Source organism: Leptodactylus fuscus, chromosome 5 (assembly GCF_031893055.1).
Source record: "Leptodactylus fuscus isolate aLepFus1 chromosome 5, aLepFus1.hap2, whole genome shotgun sequence".
Classification (NCBI taxonomy): domain Eukaryota; kingdom Metazoa; phylum Chordata; class Amphibia; order Anura; family Leptodactylidae; genus Leptodactylus; species Leptodactylus fuscus.
Genome location: NC_134269.1, coordinates 209,991,583 through 210,009,341, shown reverse-complemented (window position 1 = coordinate 210,009,341; position 17,759 = coordinate 209,991,583). Strand labels below are relative to the sequence as shown.

At 37.4% G+C, this 17,759-nt stretch overlaps 1 protein-coding gene across 7 annotated transcripts in view; it reads left to right on the top strand.

The window, feature by feature from the left end:
* Positions 1-14,159, top strand: part of BICD1 (BICD cargo adaptor 1) — a 108,182-nt gene extending 94,023 nt beyond the window's left edge. For 2 of the 7 annotated variants that reach the window (XM_075275213.1, XM_075275218.1), the window contains 2 exons: positions 9,690-9,762; positions 13,196-14,159. In XM_075275213.1, coding sequence (XP_075131314.1) covers positions 9,690-9,762; positions 13,196-13,286 — 164 coding nt within the window. In that variant the 3' untranslated portion in view covers positions 13,287-14,159. Of the gene's footprint in view, positions 1-3,062; positions 3,166-9,679; positions 9,763-13,195 lie in introns of those variants that run through there. The other 5 variants (XM_075275215.1, XM_075275220.1, XM_075275217.1 and 2 more) reach the window with 4 other exon arrangements.
* The last annotated feature ends 3,600 nt before the right edge of the window (positions 14,160-17,759 follow it).

Genomic DNA, 17,759 nt, shown 5'->3' with positions numbered 1-17,759 from the left:
TCTTGAGCAGTTGTTGGTGTTAGTTTCAGTACCCAATATACTAACTAAGCTTCCTACAGTCAGGTGGTTGGTCCTAGACTGGACAGCCCAGGACTGGCAACTTGACAGTAGGGAACCTATTTAGCATTTGGGTGATTGCTCAGGAATGGTGTGTGGCTCGAGAAAAAATTCCAACTATTCCAGAATCATTGAAGGTTTCAAAGTGTTGGTGTAGGTTAGGAAAGGTCCGCTTTAGTTAGCACTTTAACATGACCTCTCGTATTTTATTGAATGTACTTTGATGCTATCTCACCTTACTAGGTTACCTACTCGTAGATTACTTGAGATTTCTAAATATGTTCCTGGGTTGGCTAGTGGCCTAGTTTTTTTTTGTCGGAGTACTGTTTTTTAGATACAGAGCTCTCCAAGTCACCTATTTTTTTTTCACACAGTCATAGAGATGAATCAAACAATTCTCACTTCCTACAGACACCACTAGGCAGAGAGATAGTAACACACAATTTTGGCAACACGGTGGCTCATTGGTTAGCACTGCAGCCTTGCAGTGCTGGAGTCCTGGGTTCGAATCCCCCCAGGAGTTTATATGTTCTCCCCATGTTTGCATGGGCATCCTCCCATTCTACAAAGACATACTGATAGGGGAAACAAAAGATAGTAACACACAATTTAGATCCTGTAAAATACTGGACAGTTGAATTGTTGTTGGTCTATGCTGTAGATGTTTCGGTTCTGACGACGTAGAGCGTGTCCTATTTAGTAGATATGTAAATACAGTGTTTAGGGTGTGAAGATGAAGGTGACGATAGTGTTAATGTGCACAGAGACTTATTTTGGATCAATTCCCGACATCCGGTTGACTGGAGCCATCTTGGCTAAGCTTTACGCGTGATATGAATTTTGTTTTGTAATTTTTTTGTTCAAAATTTAAAAGGTTAACGGAATAATTTCCAGAAATCATCCCATAAACAGAGGGATCTCTGCATGAATATAGTAATGACTCTAGTAGGATATAGTGGATACCTTCCTTCCAACATCCATTATATCCATTTATAATTAATATCAGGATTTATTGGAACGGGATTTACTATCGTTTCCGCTAGATCAACACAACCTGCCCATCTAAGATGTGGTTGGACTTAATGGACGAAGGTTTTCATGACATTGTAGTTTTGTAGCGCTCCTATATACATTCCATTGTGTAACACTTTCATTACCTACCTGCCATTATTAGTTTTTCACTTCTTCTTATAGGACCACACCGGATATTTTTTGGTTCTTTTTCTACTGTAATAAATTGTATTATTGGTCATTATTATTAGGATTCTGCTAATTTAAACTATTTTAATAGCAACATTTTGTAAAAAAAATATTCTATATAGATATTTATAGCTATATTTATTAAAAAATATATATATACGCTATGAACCTCGCTTTTATAAATCTAAAAATATTGCTGAAAGTGGACAAAAAAAATCTATCGCACTTGAAATGGGAATATTAGACATTATCAAGATACATAAAAGATATAGTTATTGTGTCAATCAATGTATGATCGGAAACTTAAAGGGAGTCTGTATACAGATAGATAGGTTACGGTCACCTGAATCTAACAGTGTTTTCCCCTTGTGAATCGCTGCCTCCTTTGCCGAGATTTCAATGTTTTTGTAATTTGGAGCAACGAGGAAGTTGTCATTGCTCCAAAGAAGTAATTTGCGTATGGACATAAACAATATCTTGGCAACGGAGGCCATGATTCATAAGTGCAAAAAAATGTTTGACCGTAACCTATCTATCTGTGAGGCTGGTTGATATGGTGGGTTCAGGAATCATCAGGAATCTCAATATCAATCCGGTCATAGTGTTGAGCACCTTCATACCTTAAGATAGTCCAGTGGATGCACCATGTCTATCAAAAAGTTAATTTTTAGATATCTGCAAATTTAGACCAAGTGCAATGGGGGTGTGCCAGAGCCTTAAGGGCTCCATTAGGGTAAGTGCACTCAAAGTTTTTTGGCGCTGATTTTGACTCTGAATCCACCTCAAAAATAAGCCTCCAAAAAAAAGCCACCCAATAGAGTTATATTGGGAGGCTGATTTAGAAGCGGATTCAGCGTCAAAATCAGCGCCAAAAATCTCAGTGTGCACTGACTCTTTTAGGGAAACACCAGGCACATGGGCAAGAATTCAAGCATCATGATAGCTGTAGGATAAAAAAGAAGCTGCCACGTGGATAGGCTTGGCACTATGCACTGTTTCGAACTTTGGAAATGGAGCATTGTTGGCCCCCATGGCAGTATACAGATATACTATGAGAACACAATATATTGGCAATTGATTATTGACAAAAGCTTAGTTACATTGATGATGTTTTTACCACCTAAAAATTTAATTGCAAGTTTATTTTTTAAAATTTTATTTTTACAATTTTAAATAAAATAAAGATTTAGAAATTAATTGTAATCTCCCCCCCCCCCCCAAAAAAAATAAAATCATATTTTGATTGTACCATGCAAACACTGGATTACAATGTTAGTAAAATTCCGTTCACTGTCTCCTGCTTCATTGTGTCAAATTATGTGTTAAGGAACTCATTTCTGTTTTTGTACAATAAAGGGGCAGACCCTTCCGAAATTTAAGAATTACATATTCTTTTATCGAGTGCTTCATTTGTTTATCCTTTTAAATTTCCTATAATTTCCCCCAAATTTTTTGATTTACATTAAAAATCTTAAAATATTACAATATTTTACAGGCCCAATTTATGATTCAATTTTATTTATAGGTATTACATTTTAAATATAAATTTTTAAAATTTTTCAAAAAAGTTTATGGGACTGCCCCTTTAAAATATTTATACATGCTTTCATTAAATTGCTTAAAATAAGCAATTTAGAAACTAATATTGTTTGCCTTGATTTTTATCCCTAACATTATGTCTACTCTTTGCCTTTGATGCAACTATTGGAATTTTTCATGAACTTTGAAGCAGCAGCTGTGATGCCTATTGACAAAAGACATTTAGCCCCAAAACGTAATAACTTACCACGGGAATCTCATTTCAGCTGCCTGTCTCCTGGATCTGTTCTCCAGAACGTAAGTGAGGACAGGAAGAACAATGACCACCATGAAGAAGTGTTATAAAGTCCACTGACTGTATTAGTTTTTCTTAAAAAAAAAAAAAAAAATTTAAAAAAAGTTACACAATATTGACTTTTAAAAATGATTGATGCAATGGACTCTCAGAACTATTTTATCGCCTCTCATCTTATCCTCCACTTAACATGATGGTGAACCGAAGAAATAAAAAAAAATTAAAAAATGATTCCAGTTTTACCACCATTTAAGAAAATCATTCCATTTACCCAAAAATGACTGTTGGATATTAATAAGTGACTTTATTGGGGTCTATGTATCATAGCGAAATCTGGAATACCGTATGTGTAAATCTCACCATGCATGAATATGGTCCAACTCCTCCTGTTGATGTTAGTCAGGTATTAAGATTCAGTCTTTCAAAAATTTTCCCCAAAATTAAGAGAAATTAAACAAAAATTGTAACTCAGTGTACGTGTCTAAGTATCAGTATGTCTAATCAACGTTATCTGTCCAGTATAACTAACTTACTCAGTTTTTCAAATTTCTGTTCTATGCATGGATGAATAAGGAATTACACAAATTTTCAAAAAATTTAAAAAAAAATATTCTCTTCTAAAAATCCACAATCTTACAATCTTATTGTATCTGTTTGATACAATAGAGTACAGACTGTGTCCAGTATAACTAACTTATTCAGTTTTTTCAAATTTTTGTTCTATGCATGGATGAATAAGGTATTACACAATTTTTCAAAAAATTTTGAAAAAAATATTCTCTTCTAAAAATCCACAATCTTACTTCAAATACAATGGCATTGATACATGGACCCAGGAGAATGTAGCACAAATTGTTATGTCATTTTCTAAAAGTCTGAAGGTATAAGTGTAGCTCGACTGCCTCGTCGTATATTCATTTCTGGAATTGACTTACTTTATGTCCATTTGTCTGTAGAATGCTATAACGACAATAAAAATAGTCCACATCTGGCTATATTCATGAAATTTACATATGTAGTTTGGGATATTATTTACTGGAAAACATTTGTATTCGGAAAGTTTTTGAAGAATTGTATGAAGATTTTTTTTGTGAATTCTATCATGAAATTTTTCCAAGAATTCCATTATGAAATTTTTTGAAAAATTCCCTTATGAACAATAGCATCATACATTTAGCTCAGACATCCTGTGGATCGCTACCAATTCCACAAACCAAAGGTCTTCTTTATCATAATGCAGATATTAATTTCATCATTATAGGAAAGTTTTACAAAAATTACTGACAAATAAATAGAATAATATATTTCCCATTACTTTTCTTTTTTCATTTTTTTTTTTTTTTTGCTATCGTTCTCCTATTGGTACAATTTAGATGAAGTATGCTTTTTATTTCATTCTTTAACATTTGATATTGTTTTTAAACATTTGTTATTTTTTAGTAATAATTTATTATTTTTTTATATTCATTTCCAAGGTCCAATTCGTAAAAAAAAAAAAAAAAACACGCAAAATTTTCACATTAATAAGTAAGTGATTATTTGGCTTTATTCAGTTTAAAATTTAAAAAAAAATCTGTCAATCCATAAAATTTGTAATCATGTGTAAAAATAGAAAATATCTGATTACTTAAAAAAAAAAAAAATACAGCAAAAATATAAGAAAATTTGACAGTTCAGAGGTCAAACAGAAAATTTATTTGGATGGCCACTTGGACCTTAACTTGACCATTGATAAACTAAAGCCGGGTTTAGACGGGGTTTTTTGGGCCGGATTTTGACGCGGAATCCGCGTCAGAATCCAACTCAAAAAAACGCCTCCCATTGATATCAGTAGGTTCCTTTTTCCGTGAGCGGTTCGTTCCCGCTCGCAGAAAAAAGAAGCGACACTCCCCCCTGACTAGGCCCATTCATTTGGGCCTAATTCGGAGCGGAATGCCGTGACTCAATGCTGGTGCACTGTATACACTGCATCAGCACCCAGTCGTAGCTAGCCGTTATTGGGTCCGGATTCTTAGGTGGCCTCCGCCTCAAAATCCGGTCCAAAACCCCCCCCTTGTGAACCCAGCTTTAAAGTCACACTATACTATGTCTGAAGGAGCCAATGAAAAATAAGAAAAAACAACTGTGAAATTGCCTGGAGCACATTGACCTAAGTCCTCATGCATTATTTTAGCCACACCCATTTTTGAGTTCTGGAACTTTCCATACAGAACTTGATTTGGGTTTTTAGTTACAGTTCTGTGCATGGAATGTACTAAAAATTCTATATTGTTTATTTAATTTACATGATAATTATTTATTTCGCATTGATTTAAAAAAAAAATGTTGTGGTTGTATGGATGATAGAGGATATCAAGAAAAAGGAAAAAGGTGCAAAGTTTACACATTTAATGTTAATATTTATTAAAATAAAAAAAATTTTAAGTAGACAATTTTTTGAAGGTTTTATTTTTAATATTAGTTCTGAATGTTTGTCCTCCTAATAAAAACCTCAGTAGGTGACTTTATTACGAACATGCAAAAAATGGTCCTAAATAACCCCTTGGATGAATTCATGCCCCCATAATTGTACTCTATTCACCCCATAGAAACCTGGTAAGTTCATGGTTGGGTCAACCTGACCTAATGGGGGTGTGCAGTGCCATTACTCATTTCACTGATCCCTCGCTGGTCCTCTCCACCTCCGGGTGCCCTTTGGCCAGCACAACACAACCTGCTTAAAGTGCAACTCCAATTATATAACAACATCTCAGAAATGAATAGTACAGGGGAATAGAAGAAACTTTGTCATATATCTTATTAAGGAAATCTGTTTCCTTCTTCAATTATTACGCTGCTCTCCTCCTCCTTATGGTCACTTTCACTCAGACTGTTTGTTTACATAGACGTCTACTGGATATGGAGATGGAGTTCTGTGTAATAACACATTCTGACAACAGTGTCACAAGAGCTCTATCTATCTATCTATCTATCTATCTATCTATCTATCTATCTATCTATCCCATATCTATCTATCTATCTGTCTATCTATCTATCTATCTATCTATCTATCTATCGTATCTATCTCCTATATATCTTTATCTATCTCCTATCTATCTATCTATCTATCTATCTATCCCACATCTATCTATCTATCTATCTATCTATCTATCTATCTATTTATCTATCTATCTCCTATCTATCTATTCTATCTATCTATCTATCCCATAGCTATCTATCTATCTATCTATCTATCTATCTATCTATCTATCTATCTATCTATCTATCTATCATCTATCTATCTATTATATCTATCTATCTTATCTATCTATCATCTATTCTATCTATCTATCTATCTATCTATCTATCTATCTATCTCCTATCTATCTATCTATCTATCTATCTATCTATCTATCTATCTCATATCTATCCATTTATCTATCTCCTATCTATAGTATCTATTTATTGATCTTATTTTTCTAGATATGCTTATCTTTTTATCAGTCAATCTATGATCTATCTAATTCTATTTCATTAATCAAATCTGTCTTATCTAATAATCTACCTGATTTATTTGTCTCTATATAAATTTATCTGTAAATCCATTATCTATCTATTTATTTTATCTTTCTATGTATGTATGGTATCTATCTAGTGATCTATGTGATTTTTCTATTTATCTATTCATCTGTAAATATATTATCTATCCATCTAATTATCGTTCTATCTATCTATCTATTGTTCTATTGATTGAAATGTGTGTTGATTTATAGTATCGTACAATGGCATGTTCTTCCAATAGTAGGCTAAGTTAAAATAAACTATCTATAAATGTATCTATCTATCTATCTATCTATCTATCTATCTATCTATCTATCTATCTATCTCCTATCTATCTATCTACAGTATCTATTTCGTATCTATCTATCTATCTATCTATCTATCTATCTATCTATCTACAGTCCTATGAAAAAGTTTGGGCACCCCTATTAATCTTAATCATTTTTAGTTCTAAATATTTTGGTGTTTATAACAGCCATTTCAGTTTGATATATCTAATAACTGATGGACACAGTAATATTTCAGGATTGAAATGAGGTTTATTGTACTAACAGAAAATGCGCAATATGCATTAAACCAAAATTTGACCGGTGCAAAAGTATGGGCACCTCAACAGAAAAGTGACATTAATATTTAGTAGATCCTCCTTTTGCAAAGATAACAGCCTCTAGTCGCTTCCTGTAGCTTTTAATCAGTTCCTGGATCCTGGATGAAGGTATTTTGGACCATTTCTTTCTACAAAACAATTCAAGTTCAGTTAAGTTAGATGGTCGCCGAACATGGACAGCCCGCTCTCAAATGATCTGAAAACAAAGATTGTTCAACATAGTTGTTCAGGGGAAGGATACAAAACGTTGTCTCAGAGATTTAACCTGTCAGTTTCCACTGTGAGGAACATAGTAAGGAAATGGAAGACCACAGGGACAGTTCTTGTTAAGCCCAGAAGTGGCAGGCCAAGAAAAATATCAGAAAGGCAGAGAAGAAGAATGGTGAGAACAGTCAAGGACAATCCACAGACCACCTCCAAAGAGCTGCAGCATCATCTTGCTGCAGATGGTGTCACTGTGCATCGGTCAACTATACAGCGCACTTTGCACAAATAGAAGCTGTATGGGAGAGTGATGAGAAAGAAGCCGTTTCTGCACGTACGCCACAAATAGAGTTGCCTGAGGTATGAAAAAGCACATTTGGAGAAGCCAACTTCATTTTGGAAACAAAGATTGAGTTGTTTGGTTATAAAAAAAAAGGCGTTATGCATGGCGTCCAAAAAGAAACAGCATTCCAAGAAAAACAGTTGCTACCCACTGTAAAATTTGGTGGAGGTTCCATCATGCTTTGGGGCTGTGTGGCCAATGCCGGCACCGGGAATCTTGTTAAAGTTGAGAGTCGCATGGATTCCACTCAGTATCAGCAGATTCTTGAGAATAATGTTCAAGAATCAGTGACGAAGTTGAAGTTACGCCGGGGATGGATATTTCAGCAAGACAATGATCCAAAACACCGCTCCAAATCCTCAGGCATTCATGCAGAGGAACAATTACAATGTTCTGGAATGGCCATCCCAGTCCCCAGACCTGAATATCATTGAACATCTGTGGGATGATTTGAAGCGGGCTGTCCATGCTCGGCGACCATCTAACTTAACTGAACTTGAATTGTTTGTCCAAAATACCTTTATCCAGGATCCAGGAACTGATTAAAAGCTACAGGAAGCGACTAGAGGCTGTTATCTTTGCAAAAGGAGGATCTACTAAATATTAATGTCACTTTTCTGTTGAGGTGCCCATACTTTTGCAGTGGTCAAATTTTGGTTTAATGCATATTGCACATTTTCTGTTAGTACAATAAACCTCATTTCAATCCTGAAATATTACTGTGTCCATCAGTTATTAGATATATCAAACTGAAATGGCTGTTGCAAATACCAAAATATTTAGAACTAAAAATGATTAAGATTAATAGGGGTGCCCAAACTTTTTCATAGGACTGTATATATCTATTATCTATCTATCTACAATCAATCAGAGAGATAGATAGAATAGCTAGGTGTATTGTTTGTAGTGCAGGCATATTTTCGCAGTACACACAGGTATATGTGACAATTGTGCGCTTCGCTATGATGTTTTCTAATGGACGCCTTTATGTGATTCTGTGTTTTGTGTTTATCATTCCGTGTTTGTCTGTAACACATTCTATCTAGTGTCATTGTAAATTGTGCTGCTGCCATCTGCAGGGAAACAATGGTACAGCACTCTGATACTACGACACTCACGGCCTGTGTTTAACTGTCTGTACTACCCTAACTATAAATAATAACCCCTACCCCCGCAGCTCTACTAAACCTAACCTGTAAATCTATGGTGCCATTGGTTTGTTCCCTTAGAACTACGGGAGTCCAAGTGTTACATTGATATTACAGAATTAAAGGGGTTTTCCAGGACTTGGAGCAAAATCAGGGTTGGCCAGGGTGGATGTAAAGCAGAAAAATAGAAGACATACTTACCCATCCCCGGGGTTCCCTATTCCCTATTTTACACCCATCCCTTCCTCCTTCCCCCTTAGTTTTCCCCAAATCCTGGACAAACCCATTAATACATAGTAATAGTAGAATGGTGTTAAAGCATAAAAATTATACAGTAACGTTTTAATTACAGTCAAGGGGGAACTTACTTTTTTTTAACAAATTAGTCCTAAAAAAAAAATTCGGGAAAGACATGTAAAAGCTACACGTGAAGCTCCTGTACTCACACTGCTCGCTTAGTCTGTGTGTAGAATTGCTATCTCTTACTTTGAAGGGGTTGTCTGAGATGGCAGCGCCACCTTTGTCTATAGGCTGTGTCTGGTATTACAACTCAGCCCTTTAACTTTAATGGAACTGACCTGCAGTACTAGATACAGTCTATGGACTAGTGTGGCGCTGTTTTTGAACAATAATTCAGACAACCCCTTTTAACCTTTCCATAACAGTGCTATCTATTGTTCAGTCTTTTGCTCTTCTATATAACCATGGACCGTGTCATCTCTTTGTATATATGTCTAATTTATCAGTTTCTCGTAGATTGTCAGCAGCCTGCTGCCTCACCGCCACTCTACTCACAACTAACCCGGCGGCTAGACTGCCCGACCGCCAGGTAATGTGCAGCTAACCCACTTATGTGTCTTATCTTCACTGCATGCAAATCCCAGCCGCTCCTAATAATCTTCCTTCCTTCTCTATGTAATCCCAATAAAATTACCCCCCCCCCCCTGCCGTGTATTGAAGAAGCTTACACACAATATTAGAAAAAAAACACTAAAAGTCACAAAAAAACTATGGACTTGTATGGAAGATTGTAGTGAGCATGCTCAGTAAAGATCACTGTGCAGGGAGGGGGAAGAGGGAGATGGAGCTGAGTTGCAGAGTTCAGTGTGTTGGGGAAGAGATGCCGAGTTGCATTAGACACTGGGGAGGGATGAGGGAGTTGAGTTGCAGAGTTCAATGTGTAGGGCAGGAGAGGAGGAGCTTAACTACTGAGGTCACTGGGAGGGAGGAGGAGGAGCTGTAGAGTGATTGTGCAGGGAAGGGGAGGAGGAGCTGAACTGCATTAGTCACTGGGGAGGCAAGGGGGAGTTGAGCTACAGAAGTCGTTGTGCTGGACTACAGAGGTCATTGGGAAGGAGGCGGGAGGAGCTGAGCTGTAGAGTGATTGTGCAGGGAAGGGGAGGAGGAGTTGACCTGCAGAGGTCACTAGGAAGGAGGAGGAGCTTAGCTGTAGAGGTCACAGGGGAGGAGGAGCTTCAGAGTGCACAGAGAGGGAGGAGCTAAGCTGTCGTTATCACCCGTTGTGGTTTGAATGATTCTCTTTTAGGCATATCAATGCTTATATACATATATTTTTTTTTTACATACACACACAGTATTTATATATAATGTATGTCACATATACAGGATATATATTTAAATAAATAATGTAATATAAAAAGTAATATAAAAATTAAAACATATCCTCAGTCCTTGTCCTTGTTTGTCAAGATTTAGATTCTGACTTAAAGGGAGCCGCTTCCAATAGGTGGCACTAGTGAGTACCTCCCCAAAACGGACTATTCTGTACTGATGAAGGGCACAACCCCCAAAACTGCTGTCTGCAGATGGATGGAAGGCTTGGCGATAATCCCTAGTCATGTTCCAAGGCTTGTTAAAGAATCAGCCATTGACTTAAAGGAATTTGCCTCCAGAAGGTGGCGATAGTGAGAGGGCTATTTACATGACTTTTCCTATTGGGTATTGCCAGTAAGTCTCCATACCAGCTGGTATCCTTAAGGAGAGCAGGACGATGAGTGCGGCTGAGATATCCGAGGCTATTTTGAGGTTTGTCCAGTTGAAGTTCTTGGCAGTAATAGTGCAGGACTTTCTTGTACTTGAGATGCACAAGGTGCCAATTCCAAAAATACTCAGCTTTTCTGATCTCCTGATCTCATGGACTATATATAGAATTGTGAAGTGTCCTTACTAAGTAACATTGGATAAATTAACAGTACATTCCTACACATGGCAGGGAGCACGTCTTGCTATTCCGGGGTAGGTGATGGATGTGGCATCTGTTGTGCACTTTCATCCTCCCGGCTAGAATTACCATATATGTGACGACCTTATTAGTATGGGGGGGGGGGGTTCGTAAAACAAATATTAATGGGGTTAAAGTAGACTACTGGCCTAGTCTACAAAGCTACAGTCTATAGGACAACAATATCCATTTGGTACCCAGGATGTTGCATCAGCGGTGGCCCCAAACCCAAGTGACGGGTCTATGGTCTATAGAGCTATAGCCCGTCGGGCCACGTTGTGACCCAAATGTCCCTTTTTCACTAGTAGATCAAAAGTTCCTCAGAGATACACTTGCACACTAGGGTATGTAGTCCCATTAAATGAGGAGGTCCCAAAGGGCACTGGACCCAACAGAGATTTAAATCTTATGTAGACAGTCGCAAAAAAGTTCTATTTATATTAAGATTATACAATTAAGTTTGGTGCTGGGCTAAGTGGTCCTAACTTTGATTTGGAAAAATTCCATAAGTTTGGTGACCAATGAATTTTACCGATATATCGTGAAGTCAACCAGGTTATTTGTGTATTAGACACTAATGATTGGATCCAAAACCGGTTCCAACAAGTGGGGTTGTCTTCTGCTGGCCATATAATATTAGGAACCCATTATCGAGGGAGAGACTCCGGTACTCTAGTGGGCTAGAATCACCCATGTTATAAAGCCTCCTGTTGCTTTTCACCAACTTTTTGGAAAGTGTCAGAATGCAATTGAAAAAAATAAAAATGATACCTCACCGATCCTGCGCCACCCAATTGCAACTCTTTCGGGGTCCCCTGGGGTCTCTACTACCTGGTCCTCCTCAACACACACAAGGAAAGACTGCTGAGCCTATCACTGGCCGGTGCAATGACCCATCTGAGTCACATTTCCTGTGTGTCAAGATGGACTAGAAAGTAGAGACTAGCAGGGTACCCAAGAAGCTGCAGTTGGGTAAGAGTGGCCGGGGAATGGTGAGGAGAGTATCCATTCTTTTCCTTTGTTTTTGTTTTTTTATGCCATTCTGAATCTTCCAAAAACTAAAACCTTTATTGGCCAGACAAGCCCAGACATGCAGCTGTATTGGTGTAAAAATGTAAAAAACTTAAAATTTCAGAATGATGAGATGAAAAAACTAGTTTTTTTGTCTGATTCTCAAGAGTAAAAAAAATAATAATTTTTTTTTGTAATTTTTAGTTATTTTTTTTTTAAAAAAAAATCTTCTCCGGTGGCGGCCATATTAGACACACACACTTCCTTCCTGAACTCTCTGTATAGACAGTACTGCAGGTTTTGGGTACGCTATGGCAGCTGAAATGACTGTGAGCCCAATGCCAGGGAACAGTATCCGGCAAGCGACGTAGCAGTAACTCTATAGAAGTCAAAATGCTGCCCTCAAAGACCATGTAGGGATAGGGAAGCAACACTATCAGGCGTTGACTAATTTCCCTCACCCTCTAAAGAAAGTGAGATGACACTGCTTACTCTGTCACAATCTACACAGCAAATCCAGGAGCAGGAAACAGGAAGTGTCAGCTTATTATGGCTGCCCTAGTGGCCACTGTGAAAACTGCAATATTTAAGTTTTTTAATTTATGTAGATAGTCGCAAAAAAGTTCTATTTATATTAAGATTATACAACTAAGTTTGGTGCTGGGCTAAGTGGTCCTAACTAGAGATGAGCGAGTACTGTTCGGATCAGCCGATCCGAACAGCACGCTCGCATAGAAATGAATGGACGTAGCCGGCACGCGGGTGGTTAAGTGGCCAGCCACCGTCAAAGCGGAAGTACCAGGTGCATCCATTCATTTCTATGGAGCGTACTGTTCGGATCGGCTGCTCCGAACAGTACTCGCTCATCTCTAGTCCTAACCTTGATTTGGAAAAATTCCACAGGTTTGGTGACCAATGAATTTTTGTTAGAAATTGTCACTTTTCTTCTCGTTTTTGCAACCAGTATTTCTAATGAAATTTTTTTTTTTTTTTTTTTTTTATCATTTAGTCCTAATCTAGCACTCCAAGAAGAAAAAACACATTCCAGTCCACAGTGCGCCCCTCTCAACTGTCTCTCCAAAACACCACCGGACTCATAGACTTCCAAAGAGATGCTACATTGGGACAACGTGGTGGATCATAGATCACTGGTGGCAACCACAAGCCTGAAGAAGTCAGGAGAAGTGCGGACTTTTACCACTTCAGTATTCAGACTTAAGTCAAGATAAAGAGAAGCACAGAAGGAAAATCTGGTTACCGGAGGACGACTCTTTGGTGACCTCTCACGGGAGACGCTGGTGATACGGGAAGTAGGCAGATAGAAGACTGTTCCTTCAACTCATCAGCTAGGATACTAAAGCCAATATCTGAAGCTGTGTTGGACGTAATTCTTCACTATTCATAGGCCGGTCTTAAGATTGATTTTTTTTTTATTTGTCGTTACGAGCATGCTATTTATTTTTTTTATATGGTTTTGCACCCTTTGCTGTGAACTAAACACTTTAGGAGAGGACTACTCTTTAGGAGATCGTATGGTTAGACTATTGGAAATATTTTTGATTTCCATGGAATAGTGTAAGGTAGCCATAACTAAGGCATCTTCTAACAATGGGGTGGCTTAGAGTATCGGCAAGTGCGTCATGTGAGAGATGGAGCTCAACCTCTGGCATAGGTCTAATGGTTAGAACCGCTCAAAAATGACAAGCATACCTAACTTTTTGTTTTATATAAATCGATTTTGGAATGTATTTTTTAAGGGGAAGGTGGCATCTCTTCCACCTTCTAATAGCCTGCAATTCACCTTCCCTTTTGTAAAAGTTAAAAAACTTCAACAGGTACCAAAAAATCCATCTAGTGTAAAACTGTATACTACAAGAGGAGAGGAGGGGGATGCAGCTGCAGTTTCTCACAGTGTTTGAGAGGAAGAGGAAAGAAAGACCAGTTACAGGAGGATAGGATTGGCTCAGAAGACATAACAGGCAGGCCCCACCTACTAAATCAGCATGGGGACAGAATATACAATATCTACAGCTATCGAAGGAGGGATTGTGATTTATGATAATGATAAGTGTGCATTAAGCTATCAGTCTGGTCTGCGGCATCCTATATTTCTGGAGAAATGGTTTGTTTTTGACTTATAAAGCATGCACAGCCGAAAAGTTAAGGTTGCCCAAAGTTCGAGGGTAGGTATCGCCTCTCAATTAATTATTAGGTAACCAAATTTTACAGTTTTTACAAATAACACCACCTAGGAGAATATTACTTTTCGGTGGTTGAAATTTTCCAAAGGTTACTGCAATTTCAAGTAATGGTTTTCAAATTTCAATACCTCCTTTCACCACTACGCCGGTGACCGCCTTCTTTCATAGACACCAATGCAACAGCGCCACCAGCTCTGAGATCTTACTTGGATAAAACCTTAGTCTTTGAAACGCAGTAACTTTGGAATAGAGCATCTTATAGAAATGATGGAGCCCTCGTAAGGAGAGTTCTACATCTTGAGTTATTCTGGAAATAGGTGCTACCACCCCTTTAAGAATTTTTGTTTTCATGGTTTAACCTATTACACTGACCAGCCATTAATGAATAAGTCTGTCCATTTTACCGGGATTGCATTTGTGGATCTCTTCTCCCGAGTTGCAGTTGGTCTTCTTAAGGTTTTCCTTGCTCTTGAGGAGTTAGGTATAAGTTTAGATTTATTATTAAATCAAGTTGTATACGTGGCCAAAGCGTGGTCATATTATTATCGATAGCCTGCACAAATAATTGTGATTGGGGTGGATTTGATTGTCAATGACACCACATTCTGTCCATGCACTGATTTGTTGATGCACTTGACCCTTTTTTTTAATACTGTAAGGTTCTTGCTTATTATAGTTTTATGCTAATTACTAAACCAGTCGTCTGGTATAGCACTCACTGACTGACTTCGTAGGTCTTTTCCATGTGACCTCCCACACACTCTGGCATAGACTTTTGTAATTGATTTAATGGATTGACCTTAGTGGTACTTAAAGAGGGCCTTTCACCCCATTCACCATTTTCAACTGTTTGCATAGGTGATGATCCACTGATTCCGGCGCAGTTGGAATTTTTTCTCTAGCCCTTATGGTTCCTGAGCAAACGGTATTGTTAGTTTCAGTATATGTTCTGTCAGGTGGGCAGTCTCAGTCTACCTGACAGCCCACTTGACAATAGAAAGCTTAATTAGCATATTGGATGCAGAAACTAAAAAGCAGTGATTGCTCAGGAACCGTAGAGGCTAGAAAAAAAATTCCAACTGCGCCAGAGTCAGCAAAGTAGCGCTTATTAAATGATGTAAAGAGATAGAATTGATGAAAAGTTTCCTTTAAAAAGGGTTTTTTTCACGTTTTTAAAGTGGCTGTATCATTAAGGCCTTTGAATGCCATGTGGTAGATCAGGATATATGGTACTGGGACTATAAAGACCCACTATTCTGTGTTCTGCTGTTTGAGATTGAAAAGAAAAGTATATGGGGTTTTTTTCTTCCAAAAACAGCACCACACTTTCCTGGTGGCTGAATCTAGTATTGCAGCTCATGCCTGTTCAAGTGAATGTAGTACCAGACACAGCCTGTAAAGTTTGGCGATACTTTGCGGAGTAAAAAATAGACTCTATTAATAATATTCTTAATTCCTTATTAGACTCATGATAATTTCTTAAAGGGGAATTACACCTAAATTCATCTTGTGAGTGAAGATGACAATTATTATGGTTCATGACTGGAGTTCCCTGTGAATCCCTAAATAAAGGCACTGCACAGAGGCATGAAGTTCTGAGCTCCAATTCAATATCAGTAACAGGCTCCGCCCCTAGTATACGCCATTTATGATACTGGCAACCAAGACCTGTGATTACTACCTCTATAACTATGTTCCTGGGATTGAGAACTGGTGCACAAGGGGTTAGGGAACCATGACCTCTTTGTGTGGAAAAATTTGTAGGGTCCATGTGATGTATAAGGAACTTTTGGTGCAATTCCCCTTTAAATCTATGTCAAGGAATGGGTTGATGATGTGTGTTTTTGTATTTTTTGCCCAATTTTTTGGTGAATTTTTAAGATATGATTTTCATACGGAGGCTGGAAAAAGGAGAAGTGAATATAAACAGGTTGAATGGTCAATGAAGGGGTTTCCGGAACTGAACACTTTGTTATAGAAGCCACAAGCGACATTCAGAATTCTATGTAAAAGTTTTGACATCTACGATGTCCGAGAAGTCTTGGCGGTTGCATTTTCACCTATGCAAAAATTTTGGAGCTACAGTGTGGATGAACAGTCATTGGGCTCGTGTGTTGCGTCACATAACGGGGAACTGCAATCCAATCGACACCAAATACACAGAACTCTAAAAACTGGAAACTTTTCCGTATTTTCTAATGAAAATCGTAAAAATTGTCTTGGTGGGTCAACAGATCAATTTTTGGAATATAGGGACTTTATTGAGGGGAGGACCTCTCTTTGTACCACTTCTTTATGAGAAAAAAGGAGGAGTTGCCTCCACATTGGCAGTCTTGGCCTAGTCATGTATTACATAATTGGAGTACAGGCCCTTATGACCTGTTCAGATCAGTTGATCATCTTGGTGACCTTCTTCAGAGACGTAAAGATTACTTCCTTTAATGTAGTAGTGGCCCCATATAATATATAATTTTACAGGTAAGTGAAGATTTTCTTCTTTAAAATTTGAACAATTGGATATGTAAAAAAAAAATTGAAAAAATTTGACTTTCTTATAAAAAACTTGAATTAGAGAAATTGAAGTAGCTGGCAATCGTAAAGAAACAATCTTGGCAACTCTAGATTATGATTGTTCAACCTCCTGAGATATGGGGAGTTGTTCTTCAGGATCTTACAGAGGAGTAGTTGGCCACTGGTGTCATATAAGAACTTTTTATTCCAAATTTAGAATATAACAAGAACAGCTATTCAATGAAGGGAAGAAGACCCATTCCCAACAGTGTGCCAATCCCAGGGCCCTGCCAAACAACTCTCTAAGCTTCTGGGACCGTAGTGATTGTGATAGGTGAGAGTTAGCGGAATTAGAAGTTCATAAGTTATTGAAGTGCAAAAGAATTTCAAAAAATAATTCAGACAAAAACATCAACAGGTTGCAAGAGTTGGGAGGACTGTTCCAAATTTACCAAAATTTTGAAAATTTGGTGCAGTATTTTTTTCAGCCTGAGGATGTGAAATATGGTAAGGGTTTGTAATTATGGAGACCATAAAGTTTGTGTATTGATATGAAATGCAGTTGGTAGTTAGAATATTGGATAAGACTATACCTGACATAGGTGGTTTCAAAAGGAGGAAAATTCTGAAAAATTATCGTAAATTTGGAAAGTAGCAATAACAAATGTGGAACATAATGTTCATTTTCTTTATTTATAATTTATTACTTATAGGTAACAGACTAAATTTTATTATTTATTTATTAATTTAAAATTTTATTTTTATTTACTTTAAAAATTGAATATTAGACTTTAATTTTATGCTAATATTTTATTTTATTTTTATTGTGAAACCTCAGAATGGACTTCCATATAAAAGGAA